Raw genomic sequence first — 17,729 nt, 5'->3', positions numbered from 1 at the left:
GTTCCTGGCACATCATTGAAAATAAGAATTTGTTAATAACTGACTTGCCTAGTTAAATAAAGGTAAAATAAAAATAAATAAATAAAAAGGGTGGTGAATATTGGAGTAGCTAGTTTTCCCATGATCAAACCAAATCAAAGTGTATTTGTCACGTGCGCCGAATACAACAGGTGTAGGTAGACCTTACAGTGAAATGCTTACTTACATGCTCTAACCAATATTCCAAAAAGGAATTAGGTGAACAATAGGTAAATAAAGAAATAAAACAACAGTAAAAAGACAGGCTATATACAGTAGCGAAGCTATAAAACTAGCGAGGCTACATACAGACACTGGTTAGTCAGGCTGATTGAGGTAGTATGTACATGTAGATATGGTTAAAGTGAATATACATATATGATGAACAGAGAGTAGCAGTAGCGTAAAAGAGGGGTTGGCGGGTGGCGGGACACAATGCAGATGGCCCGGTTAGCCAATGTGCGGGAGCACTGGTTGGTCGGCCCAATGATGTAGTATGTACATGAATGTATAGTTAAAGTGACTATATGATAAACAGAGAGTAGCAGCAGCATAAAAGAGGGGTTGGGGGGGAACACAATACAAATAGTCCAGGTAACCATTTGGTTACCTGGTCAGAAGTCTTATGGCTTGTGGGTAAAAACTGATGAGAAGCCTTTTTGTCCTATTTGGGACTCCGGTACCGCCTGCCATGCCGTAGTAAAGAGAACAGTCTGTGGCTGGGGTCTTTGACAATTTTGTATGGCCTTCCTCTGACACCGCCTGGTGTAGAGGTCCTGGATGGCAGGCAGCTTCGACCCAGTGATGTACTGGGCCGTATTTACTACCCTCTGTAGGTGCTTGCGGTCAGGGGCCGATCAATTTCCGTACCAGGTAGTGATGCAACCAGTCAGGATGCTCTCAATGTTGTAGCTGTAGAACCTTTTTGAGGATCTCAGGACCCATGCCAAATCATTTTAGTTTCCTGAGGGGGAATAGGCTTTGTCGTGCCCTCTTCACGACTGTCTTGGTGTGTTTGGACCATTCTAGTTTGTTGTTGATGTGGACACCAAGGAACTTGAAGCTCTCAACCTGCTCCACTACAGCTCCATTGATAAGAATGGGGGCGTGCTCGGTCTTCCTTTTCCTGTAGTCCACAATCATCTCCTTAGTCTTGGTTACGTTTAGGGATAGGCTGTTATTCTGGCATCACCCGGCCAGGTCTCTGACCTCCTCCCTATAGGCTGTCTCGTCGTTGTCGGTGATCAGGCCTACCACTGTTGTGTCATCTGTAAACTTAAGTCGTGCCTGGCCATGCAGTCGTGGGTGAACAAGGAGTACAGGAGAGGACTGAGCACGCACCCCTGTGGAGCGCCAGTGTTGAGGATCAATGTGGCAGATGTGTTGCTACCTACCCTCACCACCTGGGGGCGGCCCGTCAGGAAGTCCAGGATCCAGTTGCAGAGGGAGCTGTTTAGTCCCAGGATTGTGGGGTCAGAGTAGTTTCTTTCCTCAGTGTGTGGAGTGGGTCAGAGTAGTGTGTAGCCTCAGTGTAGAGTGGGTCAGAGTAGTTTGTTACCTCAGTGTGTAGAGTTGGTCAGAGTTATGTATAGCCTCAGTGTGTGGAGTGGGTCAGAGTAGTGTGTAGCCTCAGTGTAGTGGGTCAGAGTAGTGTGTAGTCTCAGTTTAGAGTGGGTTAGAATAGTGTGTAGCCTTAGTTTAGAGTGGGTCAGAGTAGTGTGTAGCCTCAGTGTAGAGTGGTTCAGAGTATTGTGTGACCTACAGGCATACTATGTTCTGATCCCTGGACAAAGCAGGTCACTGGGGTCAAGCAAGGCCAAGGCACAGGGGCATCGGGGTCATCAATAACAATCCAGAAAGTAGAATAGCTCATATAATGCAATGGAATGATATATTTTCAAATTGAATGTCCCGGATATACAGTACCTGCCAAAAGTTTGGACACACCTACTCATTCAAGGGTTTTTCTTTAGATTTAACATTTTCTACAATGTAGAATAATAGTGAAGACATCAAAACTTCTTAATAACAAATATCATGTAGTAACCAAAGAAGTGGTTAACAAATAAACATATATTTTACTTTTCAAATTCTTTAAAGTATCCAACATTTGCCTTGATGCAAGCTTTGCACAGTCTTGGCATTCTCTCAACCTGCTTCATGTGGAATGCTTTTCTAACAGTCTTGGCATTCTCTCAACCTGCTTCATGTGGAATGCTTTTCTAACAGTCTTGGCATTCTCTCAACCTGCTTCATGTGGAATGCTTTTCTAACAGTCTTGGCATTCTCTCAACCTGCTTCATGTGGAATGCTTTTCTAACAGTCTTGGCATTCTCTCAACCTGCTTCATGTGGAATGCTTTTCTAACAGTCTTGGCATTCTCTCAACCTGCTTCATGTGGAATGCTTTTCTAACAGTCTTGAAAGAGTTCCAACATATGCTGGGCACTTGTTGGCTGCTTTTCCTTCTCAATTGGGTTGAAGTCGGGTGATTGTTAAGGCCAGGTCATCTGATGCAGCACTCCATCACTCTCATTGGTTAAATAGGCCTTACACAGCCTGGAGGCAAGTTTTGTGCCATTGTCCTGTTGAAAAATGATAGTCCCTCTAAGCACAAACCAGATAGGATGGCATATCGCTGCAGAATGCTGTGGTAGCCTTGCTTTTTAAGTGTGCCTTGAATTCTAAATAAATCACAGACAGTGTCACCAGCAAAGCACCCCCACACCATCACACCTTCTCCTCCATGCTTCATGGTGTGAACCACACATGTAGAGATCATCATCCGCTCACCTACTCTGTGTCTCACAAAGACACAGCGGTTGGAACCAAAAAGCTCAAATTTGGGCTCATCAGACCAAAGGACAGATTTCCACCGGTCTAATGTCCATTGCTCGTGTTTCTTGGCCCAATCAAGTATTTTCTTCTCATTGGTGTCCTTTTAGTAGTGGTGTCTTTGCAGCAATTCAACCATGAAGGCCTGATACACGCAGTCTCCACTGAACTGTCGATGTTGAGATGTGTCTGTACCCTGAGCTCTGTGAAGCATTTATTTTGGCTGCAATCTGAAGTGCAGTTAACAATAATGAACTTATCCTCTGCAGCAGAGGTAGTTCTGGGTCTTCCTTTCCTGTGGCGGTCCTCATGAGAACCAGTTTCATCATAGGGCTTGATGGTTTTTGCGACTGACCTTCATGTCTTAAAGTCATGATGGACTGTAATTTCTCTTTGCTTATTTGAGGTGTTCTTGCCACAATATGGACTTGCTTTTCATACCAAATAGGGTTGTCTTCTGTATACCACCCCTACCTTGTCACAACACAACTGATTGGCTCAAATGCATTAAGAAGGAAAGAAATTCCACAAATTCACTTTTAACAAGGCACACCTGTAAATTGAAATGCAATCCAGGTGACTACCTCATGAAGCTGGTTGAGAGAATGCCAAGAGTGTGCAAAGCTGTCATCAAGGCAAAGGTTGGCTACTTTGATTAATCTAAAATATATTTTGATTTGTTTAACACTTTTTTTGGTTACTACATGATTCCATATGTGTTATTTCGTAGTTTTGATGTCTTCACTATTATTCTACAATGGAGAAAATAGTAAAAACATTGAAAAATTAACAAGTAGATGTGTCCAAACCTTTGACTGGTACTGTACATAATTTTTGATCATTAAAAGGCAGAGTTCACAGCCAACTAATTTTGAGGGTGGATGGTTATTCAACAGCTGGACAGTTGTTGTTTTTCTGACAAACTTTTAGCCACAGTAGCTTAGGTCAACACTTGGTTTGGTGGGAGGGTTTAGCAAACACATTAAGTAGGCTACCAGAAGTTTATAACTGGGCACATGGATTTGACAACAACAATAATCACAGTCATCAATGTTGAAGAGAAATTAGAATTTTGACGTACATTTATTAAAGGGGCAATCTGTGATTCCTACATCCATTGATGGAGTTTTTAATTGTTGATATAAAATACCTTCAGAAGTATTCATACCCCTTGACTTATTCCACATTTTTGTTTTATTACAGCGGGAAATCAAAATGGGTTAAATCGTTTTTTTTCTGAGATATGAGATATTTCTGTATTTCATTTTCAATAAAATGGCAAACATTTCAAATAACAGGTTTTTACTTTGGCATTATGGGGTATTCTGTGTAAATGGGAGAGAGAGAAATACACATTTAATCCATTTTGAATTCATACTTGATAATGTCACATACCCATTGATTCTTGAGAAATATAATTTATAAATGCCTCATGAGCTTAGTTGAACTGTCATACCCCATCAGTACCCAAAATATACGCTTGTTTTACTCCTTTGTTGATAAACAATGTAATTGTAGCTAAACAAACACTGTTCGCCTCAAAACGTGGTTAAAACTGTAATTGGGATTTAATGGATGGCCAGTTCCTTGCATCCATAGCACTGTTTATTAATTTACATTTCTCCAGCCTCATCCCTGAGTTATTTACAGAATCAATGCCATGTGACCTCTTTGTTGTCTGATCCACAGATTGCCCCTTTATTTTTTTTAACATAAATTAACTTATATACAGGTATTAACTATTGAGCAATAGTAAAGGGTTTTGATTTCAATTGTGTGTTAGGTTATGCAAATGAAATGTAGTCTCATGGCCACTAGGTGGAGGTAGCTGCATGCCATTTGAACTAGGCTCCCAAAGACAACAACAAGTGTGTTAAGGTTCCGCATAGCTGATAAGGCTACCACTTGTTGATTCCAAACCATCATTAAACTCTAAAAGCAGGGTACAGGCCTGCTTTATGCTGGCATAGGATCAACCTCATGCCAAAACTTCAGGTAGCCTATGTTCCTGGACATGGACATCCTCCTCAGGAATTTTCTTTGATTTTGACAACTGGGATTTGCTTTTCTCAAACAACATTTCATGGTGAGATGTTGAAAACATGCCTGTCATGAAAGGAAATTGTTCTGAGGTAGCTAGGGCCCCTTGTCCCCCATAGAATAAACTGATCTACGATATGTTGAGTGACTCTCGGTTCAAAAGGCACTCGACATGAAATATGGTACATGGTTGGGGGCAAGTTTGGTTATGGGAAGCTGACAGAGAAACCACTGGTCGTTAGGCTACTGTTTGTTTAGCTCCTCTGTGGGGGAAAACATTGTGAAACGCACTACTAGCTCTCACAGTCTCATGTCAGAATAAGACGTTCATCCATGTTTCTCAAATTTCAAAGTTGTTGCAAACGCCAAATTGTTTAAGGTTAACGTTGGGCATTAACCCCTGAAATCTTAAGGTTAGGCATTAACTCCGAATGGTAAGGGTTAAGGGTTGGGATAGACTTTTTAAAAAACACACTAAAAAACTTTCTTTGCTGGATTTCAAACTTGCAACCTTTGTAATTAGAGGCATGTGTTTACGCCATCTGCCATCCCCGTCCACAATGCTTTACCAATACCAAAATTGACTTGAAGGTAACAATGCTCACTGTTGCCCCTAGTGGCAGGTTTCCACATAATCTCCCGACGACCTCAGACATGGATGGATGTCGAATACTGACTTGTATCACGTGTTACCTGGCTGGAGACGCAGATGCCTGTGTCTCACTAACGCAGCACTCTCACTAACGCATTACATAACAACAGAGAGAGCGAGAGCGAAAGAGAGAGGCATATGCAGGGACATCTCCTCTTCTCCATCTCCCTCTCACACACACATACACAAACACAGTGCCTGACTGTCTTAGTCTACGTGAAAATCACTGGTAACAGCAACCAGATGGTGGGAGGAACAAGGCCTACCAGATCCTTCACACACACTCACACACACTCACACACACACACAAACACAGCGCAGAGCCTAGCGGAGCCCAGAGGAGCTCAGTAAACAGTGGCAATCAGAACCCCATCAGACCTATTGAAGACCTGCCAAGTCCTACTAGACCCAGAGAGAGCAAGGAGCCACAGTCTCTGAGCATTTTTACTGCCCACGAAGGACAAATAAAGCAAAGGCATTACAACACAAATATATGTGTCTGTCCTGTCTCAATCTGGGATGACCTCCACATCAAATACACAACCTGGATGGAGTTGAGGGAGAAATGGATATATGGATGTTTTATACTGTTTCTTCTCTGTGTGGGATGGTTTTTTTAAGGGGGGCTGAACTTGCAGCTGTGCGCCGAATTGATGATTACTTCCCACTGGGCACATACTGGTTGAATCAACGTTGTTTCCACGTCATTTCAATTAAATTACATTGAACCAACGTGGAATAGACTTTGAATTGACGTCTGTGTCCAGGGGGTTGAGTTCTGCCAGATGTGGGCAGGATATAAATAAACCCAAGGAAAACTGTTACAGTACTAATCATTCAGTGACATGATTTTGTCCTATAATCTCGCAAATCTCAGTTTAAGATGAAACTGACTTCATGGCCAAAATGATCCTATTTACACTTTGCAGTCAATTTTTTGCACTATAATATCTGTTTTTGACTCATATCAATGCCACATAGGTCGCTTTCAAAACAAGACGTTGCTTTTTTAGGGGCAGTCGCTCTTTAATGTCTGTTTATGATGATATTTGGTCCTACCTGTACTTTGTACTGTTGAAACAATGTTTGGATATTTTACTGTATATACTGTAGATCATGAGGTACTACTGGCCATCTGGGCGAGGCAGCGAAATGCTACTGGCAACCTCAATTGGGAAGAAAATGGATTTGGATGGATCAATAGCTAAGGTTATAATATGTTGGTAAAGACTGCTATAACAAAGCAGGTTAACTATATTGGGAGTGTATATTGAGTTGTACTGAGTGAGATAACTCTATCTGAACTCACAATTTGTAAGAAATTAGGGAAAACCATCATTGCTTTGCTTACATGTACAGTTTACATCCTACACATGCTAACCATTGTAATCACATGCTAACCATTGTAAGTGCTGAACTTTTACCCTCTCTGTCTACAATGAAAGAAATTGGGAGCGTTGGCTTCTTTCTTTTATCTAACTTATTTCTCTGTTTTCCTACAAGAGAGGGACATTGTCACCCTCACTTTCACTGTCAGGGAACATAAAGTTCTCTATGGCTCTGTCATCATCAACATTTCCCTATTTCTAACCATCCAATTTCCATTCACAGACCTACTTCTCCCTCTCTCTCCTTCCACTTTCTTCTCTCCATCCCCTCCTCTAGTGCCTCCTCTCACTTTTCCCACGCTCATCCTCTTTTCCCATGGTCCTCCTCTTTTCTCATGTTCCTCCTCTTTTCCTAATCTCCTCTTTTCCCACGCTCATCCTCTTTTCCCATGTTCCTCCTCTTTTCTCATGTTCCTCCTCTTTTCCCACGCTCATCCTCTTTTCCCATGGTCCTCCTCTTTTCTCATGTTCCTCCTCTTTTCCTAATCTCCTCTTTTCCCACGCTCATCCTCTTTTCCCATGGTCCTCCTCTTTTCTCATGTTCCTCCTCTTTTCCTAATCTCCTCTTTTCCCACGCTCATCCTCTTTTCCCATGGTCCCCCTCTTTTCTCATGTTCCTCCTCTTTTCCTATGTTCCTCCTCTTTTACCATGCTCCTCCTATTTTCCCATGTGCCTCCTCTTTTACCATGCTCCTCCTCTTTTCCCATGTGCCTCCTCTTTTCCCATGTTCCTCCTCTTTTTCCATGCTCGTCCTCTTTTCCTATGTTCCTCTTTTTCCATGCTCGTCCTCTTTTCCTATGCTCCTCTTTTCCCATGCTCATCCTCTTTTTCCATGCTTCTGCATTTTTCTCATGTTCCTCCTCTTTTCCAATGTTCCTCCTCTTTTACCATGCTCCTCCTATTTTCCCATGTTCCTCCTCTTTTACCATGCTCCTCCTCTTTTCCCATGTGCCTCCTCTTTTCCCATGTTCCTCCTCTTTTTCCATGCTCGTCCTCTTTTCCTATGTTCCTCTTTTTCCATGCTCGTCCTCTTTTCCTATGCTCCTCTTTTTCCATGCTCGTCCTCTTTTCCTATGCTCCTCTTCTCCCATGCTCGTCCCCTTTTCCTATGTTCCTCTTTTTCCATGCTCGTCCTCTTTTCCTATGCTCCTATTTTCCATGCTCGTCCTCTTTTCCTATGCTCCTCTTTTCCCATGCTCGTCCCCTTTTCCTATGTTCCTCTTTTTCCATGCTCGTCCTCTTTTCCTATGCTCCTCTTTTCCCATGCTCATCCTCTTTTCCCATGCTCGTCCTCTTTTCCCATGCTCGTCCTCTTTTCCCATGCTCCTCCTCTTTTCCTATCCTCCTCTTTTCCTATGCTCCTCTTTTCACATACTCCACCTCTTTTCCCATGCTCGTCCTCTTTTCCCATGCTCGTCCTCTTTTCCCATGTTCCTCCTCTTTTCCCATGCTCGTCCTCTTTTCCCATGCTCATCCTCTTTTCCCATGCTCGTCCTCTTTTCCCATGCTCCTCCTCTTTTTCCATGCTCATCCTCTTTTCCCATGCTCGTCCTCTTTTCCCATGCTCGTCCTCTTTTCCCATGTTCCTCCTCTTTTCCTATCCTCCTCCTCTTTTCCTATGCTCCTCTTATCCCATGCTCCTCCTCTTTTACCATGCTCCTCCTCTTTTTCCCATGCTCCTCCTCTTTTACCATGCTCCTGCTTTTTTCCCATGTACCTCCTCTTTTCCAATGCGCCTCTTTTCCCATGTGCCTCCTCTTTTACCATGCTCCTGCTTTTTTCCCATGCTCCTCCTCTTTTCCCATGTTACTCCTCTTTTTCCATGCCCCCCCATCTTTTCCTATGCTCCTCTTTTCCCATGCTCATCCTCTTTTTCCATGCTTCTGCTTTTTTCTCATGTGCCTCCTCTTTTCCAATGTTCCTCCTCTTTTACCATGCTCCTCCTCTTTTCCCATGTTCCTCCTCTTTTCCCATGTGCCTCCTCTTTTCCCATGTGCCTCCTCTTTTCCCATGTTCCTCCTCTTTTCCCATGCTCCTCTTCTTTTCCCATGTCCCTCCTCTTTTTCCATGATCCTATTCTTTTCCCATGGGCCTCCTCTTTTTCCATGCTCCTCCTCTTTTCTTATGCTCCTCTTTTCCCATGCTCAGCCTCTTTTTCCATGCTCCTGCTTTTTTCTCATGTTCCTCCTCTTTTCCAATGTTTCTCCTCTTTTACCATGCGCCTCCTCTTTTACCATGCTCCTCCTCTTTTCCCATGGGCCTCCTCTTTTCCCATGGGCCTCCTCTTTTCCCATGTGCCTCCTCTTTTCCCATGCTCCTCCTCTTTTCCCATGCTCGTCCTCTTTTCCCATGCTCGTCCTCTTTTCCTATCCTCCTCCTCTTTTCCTATGCTCCTCTTTTCACATACTCCACCTCTTTTCCCATGCTCGTCCTCTTTTCCCATGCTCGTCCTCTTTTCCCATGTTCCTCCTCTTTTCCCATGCTCGTCCTCTTTTCCCATGCTCGTCCTCTTTTCCCATGCTCGTCCTCTTTTCCCATGCTCCTCCTCTTTTTCCATGCTCATCCTCTTTTCCCATGCTCGTCCTCTTTTCCCATGCTCGTCCTCTTTTCCCATGTGCCTCCTCTTTTCCTATCCTCCTCCTCTTTTCCTATGCTCCTCTTATCCCATGCTCCTCCTCTTTTACCATGCTCCTCCTCTTTTACCATGCTCCTCCTCTTTTACCATGCTCCTGCTTTTTTCCCATGTACCTCCTCTTTTCCAATGCGCCTCTTTTCCCATGTGCCTCCTCCTTTACCATGCTCCTGCTTTTTTCCCATGCTCCTCCTCTTTTCCCATGTTACTCCTCTTTTTCCATGCTCCTCCTCTTTTCCTATGCTCCTCTTTTCCCATGCTCATCCTCTTTTTCCATGCTTCTGCTTTTTTCTCATGTGCCTCCTCTTTTCCAATGTTCCTCCTCTTTTACCATGCTCCTCCTCTTTTCCCATGTTCCTCCTCTTTTCCCATGTGCCTCCTCTTTTCCCATGTGCCTCCTCTTTTCCCATGTTCCTCCTCTTTTCCCATGCTCCTCTTCTTTTCCCATGTCCCTCCTCTTTTTCCATGATCCTCTTCTTTTCCCATGGTCCTCCTCTTTTTCCATGCTCCTCCTCTTTTCTTATGCTCCTCTTTTCCCATGCTCATCCTCTTTTTCCATGCTCCTGCTTTTTTCTCATGTTCCTCCTCTTTTCCAATGTTTCTCCTCTTTTACCAATGCTCCTCCTCTTTTACCATGCTCCTCCTCTTTTCCCATGGGCCTCCTCTTTTCCCATGGGCCTCCTCTTTTCCCATGTGCCTCCTCTTTTCCCATGCTCCTCCTCTTTTCCCATGCTCGTCCTCTTTTCCCATGCTCGTCCTCTTTTCCTATCCTCCTCCTCTTTTCCTATGCTCCTCTTTTCACATACTCCACCTCTTTTCCCATGCTCGTCCTCTTTTCCCATGCTCGTCCTCTTTTCCCATGTTCCTCCTCTTTTCCCATGCTCGTCCTCTTTTCCCATGCTCGTCCTCTTTTCCCATGCTCGTCCTCTTTTCCCATGCTCCTCCTCTTTTTCCATGCTCATCCTCTTTTCCCATGCTCGTCCTCTTTTCCCATGCTCGTCCTCTTTTCCCATGTTCCTCCTCTTTTCCTATCCTCCTCCTCTTTTCCTATGCTCCTCTTATCCCATGCTCCTCCTCTTTTACCATGCTCCTCCTCTTTTTCCCATGCTCCTCCTCTTTTACCATGCTCCTGCTTTTTTCCCATGTACCTCCTCTTTTCCAATGCGCCTCTTTTCCCATGTGCCTCCTCTTTTACCATGCTCCTGCTTTTTTCCCATGCTCCTCCTCTTTTCCCATGCTCGTCCTCTTTTCCCATGCTCGTCCTCTTTTCCTATCCTCCTCCTCTTTTCCTATGCTCCTCTTTTCACATACTCCACCTCTTTTCCCATGCTCGTCCTCTTTTCCCATGCTCGTCCTCTTTTCCCATGTTCCTCCTCTTTTCCCATGCTCGTCCTCTTTTCCCATGCTCCTCTTCTTTTCCCATGTTCCTCCTCTTTTTCCATGATCCTCTTCTTTTCCCATGGTCCTCCTCTTTTTCCATGCTCCTCCTCTTTTCTTATGCTCCTCTTTTCCCATGCTCATCCTCTTTTTCCATGCTCCTGCTTTTTTCTCATGTTCCTCCTCTTTTCCAATGTTTCTCCTCTTTTACCATGCTCCTCCTCTTTTACCATGCTCCTCCTCTTTTCCCATGGGCCTCCTCTTTTCCCATGGGCCTCCTCTTTTCCCATGTGCCTCCTCTTTTCCCATGCTCCTCCTCTTTTACCATGCTCCTCCTCTTTTCATATCCTTCTCCTCTTTTCCTATGCTCCTCTTTTCCCATGTTCCTCCTCTTTTCCCATGTTCCTCCTCTTTTCCCATGCTCGTCCTCTTTTCCCATGCTCGTCCTCTTTTCCCATGCTCGTCCTCTTTTCTCATGCTCGTCCTCTTTTCCCATGTTCCTCCTCTTTTCCTATCCTCCTCCTCTTTTCCTATGCTCCTCTTATCCCATGCTCATCCTCTTTTACCATGCTCCTCCTCTTTTCCCATGTTCCTCTTTTCCCATGCTCCTCTTTTCCCATGCGCCTCTTTTCCCATGTGCCTCCTCTTTTACCATGCTCCTGCTTTTTTCCCATGTTCCTCCTCTTTTCCCATGCTCCTCCTCTTTTCCCATGTTCCTCCTCTTTTTCCATGCTCCTCTTCTTTTCCCATGTTCCTCCTCTTTTCCAATGCTCCTCCTCTTTTCCTATGCTCCTCTTTTCCCATGCTCATCCTCTTTTTCCATGCTCCTGCTTTTTTCTCATGTTCCTCCTCTTTTCCAATGTTCCTCCTCTTTTACCATGCTCCTCCTCTTTTACCATGCTCCTCCTCTTTTACCATGCTCCTCCTCTTTTCCCATGCTCCTCCTCTTTTCCCATGTGCCTCCTCTTTTCCCATGCTCCTCCTCTTTTCCCATGCTCCTCCTCTTTTACCATGCTCCTCCTCTTTTACCAGGCTCCTCCTCTTTTCCTATCCTCCTCCTCTTTTCCTATGCTCCTCTTTTCCCATACTCCACCTCTTTTCCCATGCTCGTCCTCTTTTCCCATGCTCGTCCTCTTTTCCCATGTTCCTCCTCTTTTTCCATGTTCCTCCTCTTTTCCCATGTTCCTCCTCTTTTCCCATGCTCGTCCTCTTTTCCCATGCTCGTCCTCTTTTCCCATGCTCGTCCTCTTGTCCCATGCTCCACCTCTTTTTCCATGCTCATCCTCTTTTCCCATGCTCGTCCTCTTTTCCCATGCTCGTCCTCTTTTCCCATGCTCGTCCTCTTTTCCCATGTTCCTCCTCTTTTCCTATGCTCCTCTTCTTTTACCATGCTCCTCCTCTTTTCCCATGCTCCTCCTCTTTTACCATGCTCCTGCTTTTTTCCCATGTTCCTCCTCTTTTCCAATGCTCCTCTTTTCCCATGTGCCTCCTCTTTTACCATGCTCCTGCTTTTTTCCCATGTTCCTCCTCTTTTCCCATGCTCCTCTTTTCCCATGTTCCTTCTCTTTTACCATGCTCCTGCTTTTTTCCCATGCTCCTCCTCTTTTCCCATGTTCCTCCTTTTTTCCATGCTCCTCCTCTTTTCCTATGCTCCTCTTTTCCCATGCTCATCCTCTTTTTCCATGCTTCTGCTTTTTTCTCATGTTCCTCCTCTTTTCCAATGTTCCTCCTCTTTTACCATGCTCCTCCTATTTTCCCATGTTCCTCCTCTTTTACCATGCTCCTCCTCTTTTCCCATGTGCCTCCTCTTTTCCCATGCTCCTCTTCTTTTCCCATGTCCCTCCTCTTTTTCCATGCTCCTCTTCTTTTCCCATGGTCCTCCTCTTTTTCCATGCTCCTCCTCTTTTCTTATGCTCCTCTTTTCCCATGCTCATCCTCTTTTTCCATGCTCCTGCTTTTTTCTCATGGTCCTCCTCTTTTCCAATGTTCCTCCTCTTTTACCATGCTCCTCCTCTTTTACCATGCTCCTCCTCTTTTCCCATGTGCCTCTTTTCCCATGTTCCTCCTCTTTTCCCATGCTCCTCCTCTTTTCCCTTGTTCCTCCTCTTTTTCCATGCTCCTCTTCTTTTCCCATGTTCCTCCTCTTTTTCCATGCTCCTCCTCTTTTCCTATGCTCCTCTTTTCCCATGCTCCTCCTCTTTTCCTATGCTCCTCTTTTCCCATGCTCATCCTCTTTTTCCATGCTCCTGCTTTTTTCTCATGTTCCTCCTCTTTTCCAATGTTCCTCCTCTTTTACCATGCTCCTCCTCTTTTACCATGCTCCTCCTCTTTTCCCATGTTCCTCCTCTTTTACCATGCTTCTCCTCTTTTACCATGCTCCTCCTCTTTTACCATGCTCCTCCTCTTTTCCCATGTGCCTCCTCTTTTCCCATGTTCCTCCTCTTTTCCCATGCTCCTCCTCTTTTCCCATGTTCCTCCTCTTTTTCCATGCTCCTCTTCTTTTCCCATGTGCCTCCTCTTTTTCCATGCTCCTCTTCTTTTCCCATGCTCCTCCTCTTTTCCCATGTTGCTCCTCTTTTCCCATGCTCCTCCTCTTTTCCCATGTTCCTCCTCTTTTCCCATGCTCCTGCTCTTTTCCCATGCTCCTCCTCTTTTCCCATGTTCCTCCTCTTTTCCCATGTTCCCTAATCTATGGATTTCACGTGACTGGGATTACAGATATGCGTCTGTTGGTCACTGATACCTTAAAAATATGCAAGAAGGTGGATAAAAAAACAGTCAGTGTCTGGTGTGACGTCACGCAGCTCGACACATCTTCACATAGAGTTGATCAGGCTGTTGATTGTGGCCTATGGAATCTCGTCACACTCCTCTTGATTGGTTGTGTGAAGTTGCTGGATATTGGTGGGAATGTTAACACACTGTCCTGCACGGCGATACAGAGCATCCCAAACATGCTCAATGGGTGATATCTCTGGTGAGTATGCAGGCCATAGAAGAACTGGGACATTTTCAGCATCCAGGAATTGTGTACAGATCCTTGCGACATGTGGCCGTGCATTATCATGCTGAAACATGAGGTTATGGCAGCGGGATCTCGTCAGGATCAGGATCTCGTCACGGTATCTCTGTGCATTCAAATTGCAATCAATAAAATGCAATTGTGTTTGTTGACATCAGAAAATAGCTCGCCCACAAGCCGCCTTCTGCCGTCTGCCCGGTACAGTTGAAACCAGATTTCATCCTTGAAGAGCAAACTTCTCCAGCATGCCAGTGGCCATTGAAGCTGATCATTTGCCCACTGAAGTTGTTACGACGCCAAACTGCAGTGAGGTCAAGACCTAGGTGAGGACTATGAGCACGCGGATGAGCTTTCGTGTGACTGTTTCTAACAGTTTGTGCAGAAATTATTTGATTGTACAAACCCACATTTTCATCAGCTTTCCAGGTGGCTGGTCTCAGACGATTCCGCAGGTGAAGAAGCCGAATGTGGAGGTCTGGTTGAACATACTGCCAAATTCTCCAAAATGATATTGGAGGCAGTTTATGAAATATAAATTAACATTTAATTCTCGGGCAACAGTTCTGATGGACATTCCTTCAGTCAGCATTCCAATTGCATGCTCCCTCAAAACTTAGGACATCTGTAGCATTGTGTTGTGTGACAAAACTGCACAGCGGCCTTTTATTGTCCCCAGCACAAGGTACACCTGTTTAATGATCATGCTGTTTAATCAGCTTCTTGATATGCCACATCTGTCAGGTGGATGGATTATCTAGGCAAAGGAGAACTGGTTGGCTCAAATGCATTAAGAAGGAAAGAAATTCCACAAATTAACAAGACACACCTGTTAATTGAAATGCATTCCAGGTGACTACCTCATGAAGCTGATTGAGAGAATGCCAAGAGTGTGCAAAGCTGTCATGAAAGCAAAGGGTGCCTACTTTGAATAATCTCAAATATAAAATATATTTTGATTTGTTTAACACTTTTTTTGCAAACTACATGATTTCATATGTGTTATTTCATAGTTGTGATATCTACACTATTATTCCACAATGTAGAAATATAGGACAGACACTTCAATACCTTATTTCTTAGATACATTTTTGGGGAATTTATGAATGTGTTATTCAGCAACAGGCTATAGGGTGACGTACTTCACACACAAACATGCGCACACACACACACACACACACACACACACACACACACACACACACACACACACACACACACACACACACACACACACACACACACACACACACACACACACACACACACACACACACACACACACACACACACACACACACACACACACATTTGTTTCACTATCCTCATGGGGACCAAACAATTGATTCCCGCTCAAAATGAATTTTCCCTAACCCCTAAACCTAACCCTAAACCTAACCCCTACGCCTAAAATAGCCTTTTTCCCTGTGGGGACCGGCGAAATGTCCCCAATTATCCGAATTGTCCTTGTTTAGATAGTAAAACCAAAAAGACACACACACATACATTACACACACACTTACAAACACACATACAGTATACACATACTCACCGAGGTACTGTCCCTTGCCCTCTCGGAAGGGGGGTCCCACGGGGCCCTTCATCATGGGCTGCATGTACTTCATCTGGGGCATGGGAGGGTAGCCTCCCCCAAGGACACGGCCTCCCAGCAGCAGAAGCACACAGACAGGAGCCAACAGCATGGTCATTAGGCTCCTAGGCTCCAGGCTCAGCCACTAACAACTGGAATTGAGAGAATGAGAGAAAGGAGAAGTGGAGAGATGAATTAATGATTATGGTCATTGGAGAGAGAGAGATGTTGCCCATGTCAATAAAGCGACTTAAATTGACATTGAATTGAGAGAGAGAGAGTTTTGGTGATTCTCGAAAACAAAATCATATTCTCTTGAATGACAAAAAAAACTTGATACAGAGATGAAGCAGGATAATTTTCACATCTCTGCTTATCTGAAACCATGCCAGTGGGTCATTCTAGGTAGGTCGCATTAGAACTCTACTAACAGTGGGTTGGTCTGATTAGTAGTAGAACTCTACTGCCAGTGGGTTGGTCTGATTAGTATTAGAACTCTACTGCCAGTGGGTTGGTCTGATTAGCATTAGAACTCTACTGTCAGTGGGTCGTTCTAGGTAGGTCGCATTAGAACTCTACTGCCAGTGGGTTGGTCTGATTAGTATTAGAACTCTACTGTCAGTGGGTTGGTCTAGGTAGCATTAGAACTCTACTGCCAGTGGGTCAGTCTAGGTAGCATTAGAACGCTACTGCCAGTGGGTTGGTCTGATTAGCATTAGAACTCTACTGTCAGTGGGTTGTTCTAGGTAGGTCGCATTAGAACTCTACTGCCAGTGGGTCGGTCTAGGTAGGTCGCATTAGAACTCTACTGCCAGTGGGTTGGTCTGATTAGTAGTAGAACTCTACTGCCAGTGGGTTGGTCTGATTAGTATTAGAACTCTACTGCCAGTGGGTTGGTCTGATTAGTAGTAGAACTCTACTGCCAGTGGGTTGGTCTGATTAGTATTAGAACTCTACTGCCAGTGGGTTGGTCTGATTAGTATTAGAACTCTACTGCCAGTGGGTTGGTCTGATTAGTATTAGAACTCTACTGCCAGTGGGTCGGTCTGATTAGTATTAGAACTCTACTGCCAGTGGGTTTGTCTGATTAGTAGTAGAACTCTACTGCCAGTGGGTTGGTCTGATTAGTATTAGAACTCTACTGCCAGTGGGTCGGTCTGATTAGTATTAGAACTCTACTGCCAGTGGGTTTGTCTGATTAGTAGTAGAACTCTACTGCCAGTGGGTTGGTCTGATTAGTAGTAGAACTCTACTAACAATGGGTTGGTCTGATTGGCATAAGAACTCTACTGCCAGTGGGTTGGTCTGATTAGTATTAGAACTCTACTGCCAGTGGGTTGGTCTGATTAGTATTAGAACTGAGTGGGTTGGTCTGATTAGTATTAGAACTCTACTGCCAGAGGGTTTGTCTGATTAGTAGAACTCTAACTCTACTGCCAGTGGGTTGGTCTGATTAGTAGTAGAACTGGGTTGGTCTACTAACTCTACTGCCAGTGGGTTGGTCTGATTAGTATTAGAACTCTACTGCCAGTGGGTTGGTCTGATTAGGTCTCTACTGATTAGTATTACTGCCAGTGGGTTGGTCTGATTAGAACTCTACTGCCAGTGGGTTGGTCTGATTAGTATTAGAACTCTACTGCCAGTGGGTTGGTCTGATTAGTATTAGAACTCTACTGCCAGTGGGTTTGTCTGATTAGTAGTAGAACTCTACTGCCAGTGGGTTGGTCTGATTAGTATTAGAACTCTACTGCCAGTGGGTCGGTCTGATTAGTATTAGAACTCTACTGCCAGTGGGTTTGTCTGATTAGTAGTAGAACTCTACTGCCAGTGGGTTGGTCTGATTAGTAGTAGAACTCTACTAACAATGGGTTGGTCTGATTAGTATTAGAACTCTACTGCCAGTGGGTTGGTCTGATTAGTATTAGAACTCTGAGTGGGTTGGTCTGATTAGTAGTAGAACTCTACTGCCAGTGGGTTGGTCTGATTAGTATTAGAACTCTACTGCCAGTGGGTTGGTCTGATTAGTATTAGAACTCTACTGCCAGTGGGTTGGTCTGATTAGTATTAGAACTCTACTGCCAGTGGGTTGGTCTGATTAGCATTAGAACTCTACTGCCAGTGGGTTTGTCTGATTAGGTAGAACTGATTAGTTGGCATTAGAACTCTACTGCCAGTGG

At 44.4% G+C, this 17,729-nt stretch overlaps 1 protein-coding gene across 1 annotated transcript in view; it reads right to left on the bottom strand.

Annotated features, from left to right (window-relative positions):
- LOC124012541 (collagen alpha-2(VIII) chain-like) overlaps positions 1-17,729 on the bottom strand; it is a 111,695-nt gene that overhangs the window by 7,696 nt on the left and 86,270 nt on the right. Inside the window, exon 2 of the mRNA XM_046326287.1 lies at positions 15,514-15,704. Within this exon, the coding sequence (XP_046182243.1) occupies positions 15,514-15,670 (157 nt within the window). The 5' untranslated portion in view covers positions 15,671-15,704. The remainder of the gene's footprint in view (positions 1-15,513; positions 15,705-17,729) is intronic.

This window comes from Oncorhynchus gorbuscha, linkage group LG24, assembly GCF_021184085.1.
Source record: "Oncorhynchus gorbuscha isolate QuinsamMale2020 ecotype Even-year linkage group LG24, OgorEven_v1.0, whole genome shotgun sequence".
Classification (NCBI taxonomy): domain Eukaryota; kingdom Metazoa; phylum Chordata; class Actinopteri; order Salmoniformes; family Salmonidae; genus Oncorhynchus; species Oncorhynchus gorbuscha.
The sequence above is the reverse complement of the archived record's forward strand: the minus strand, read 5'-3'. Positions and strand labels throughout refer to the sequence as shown.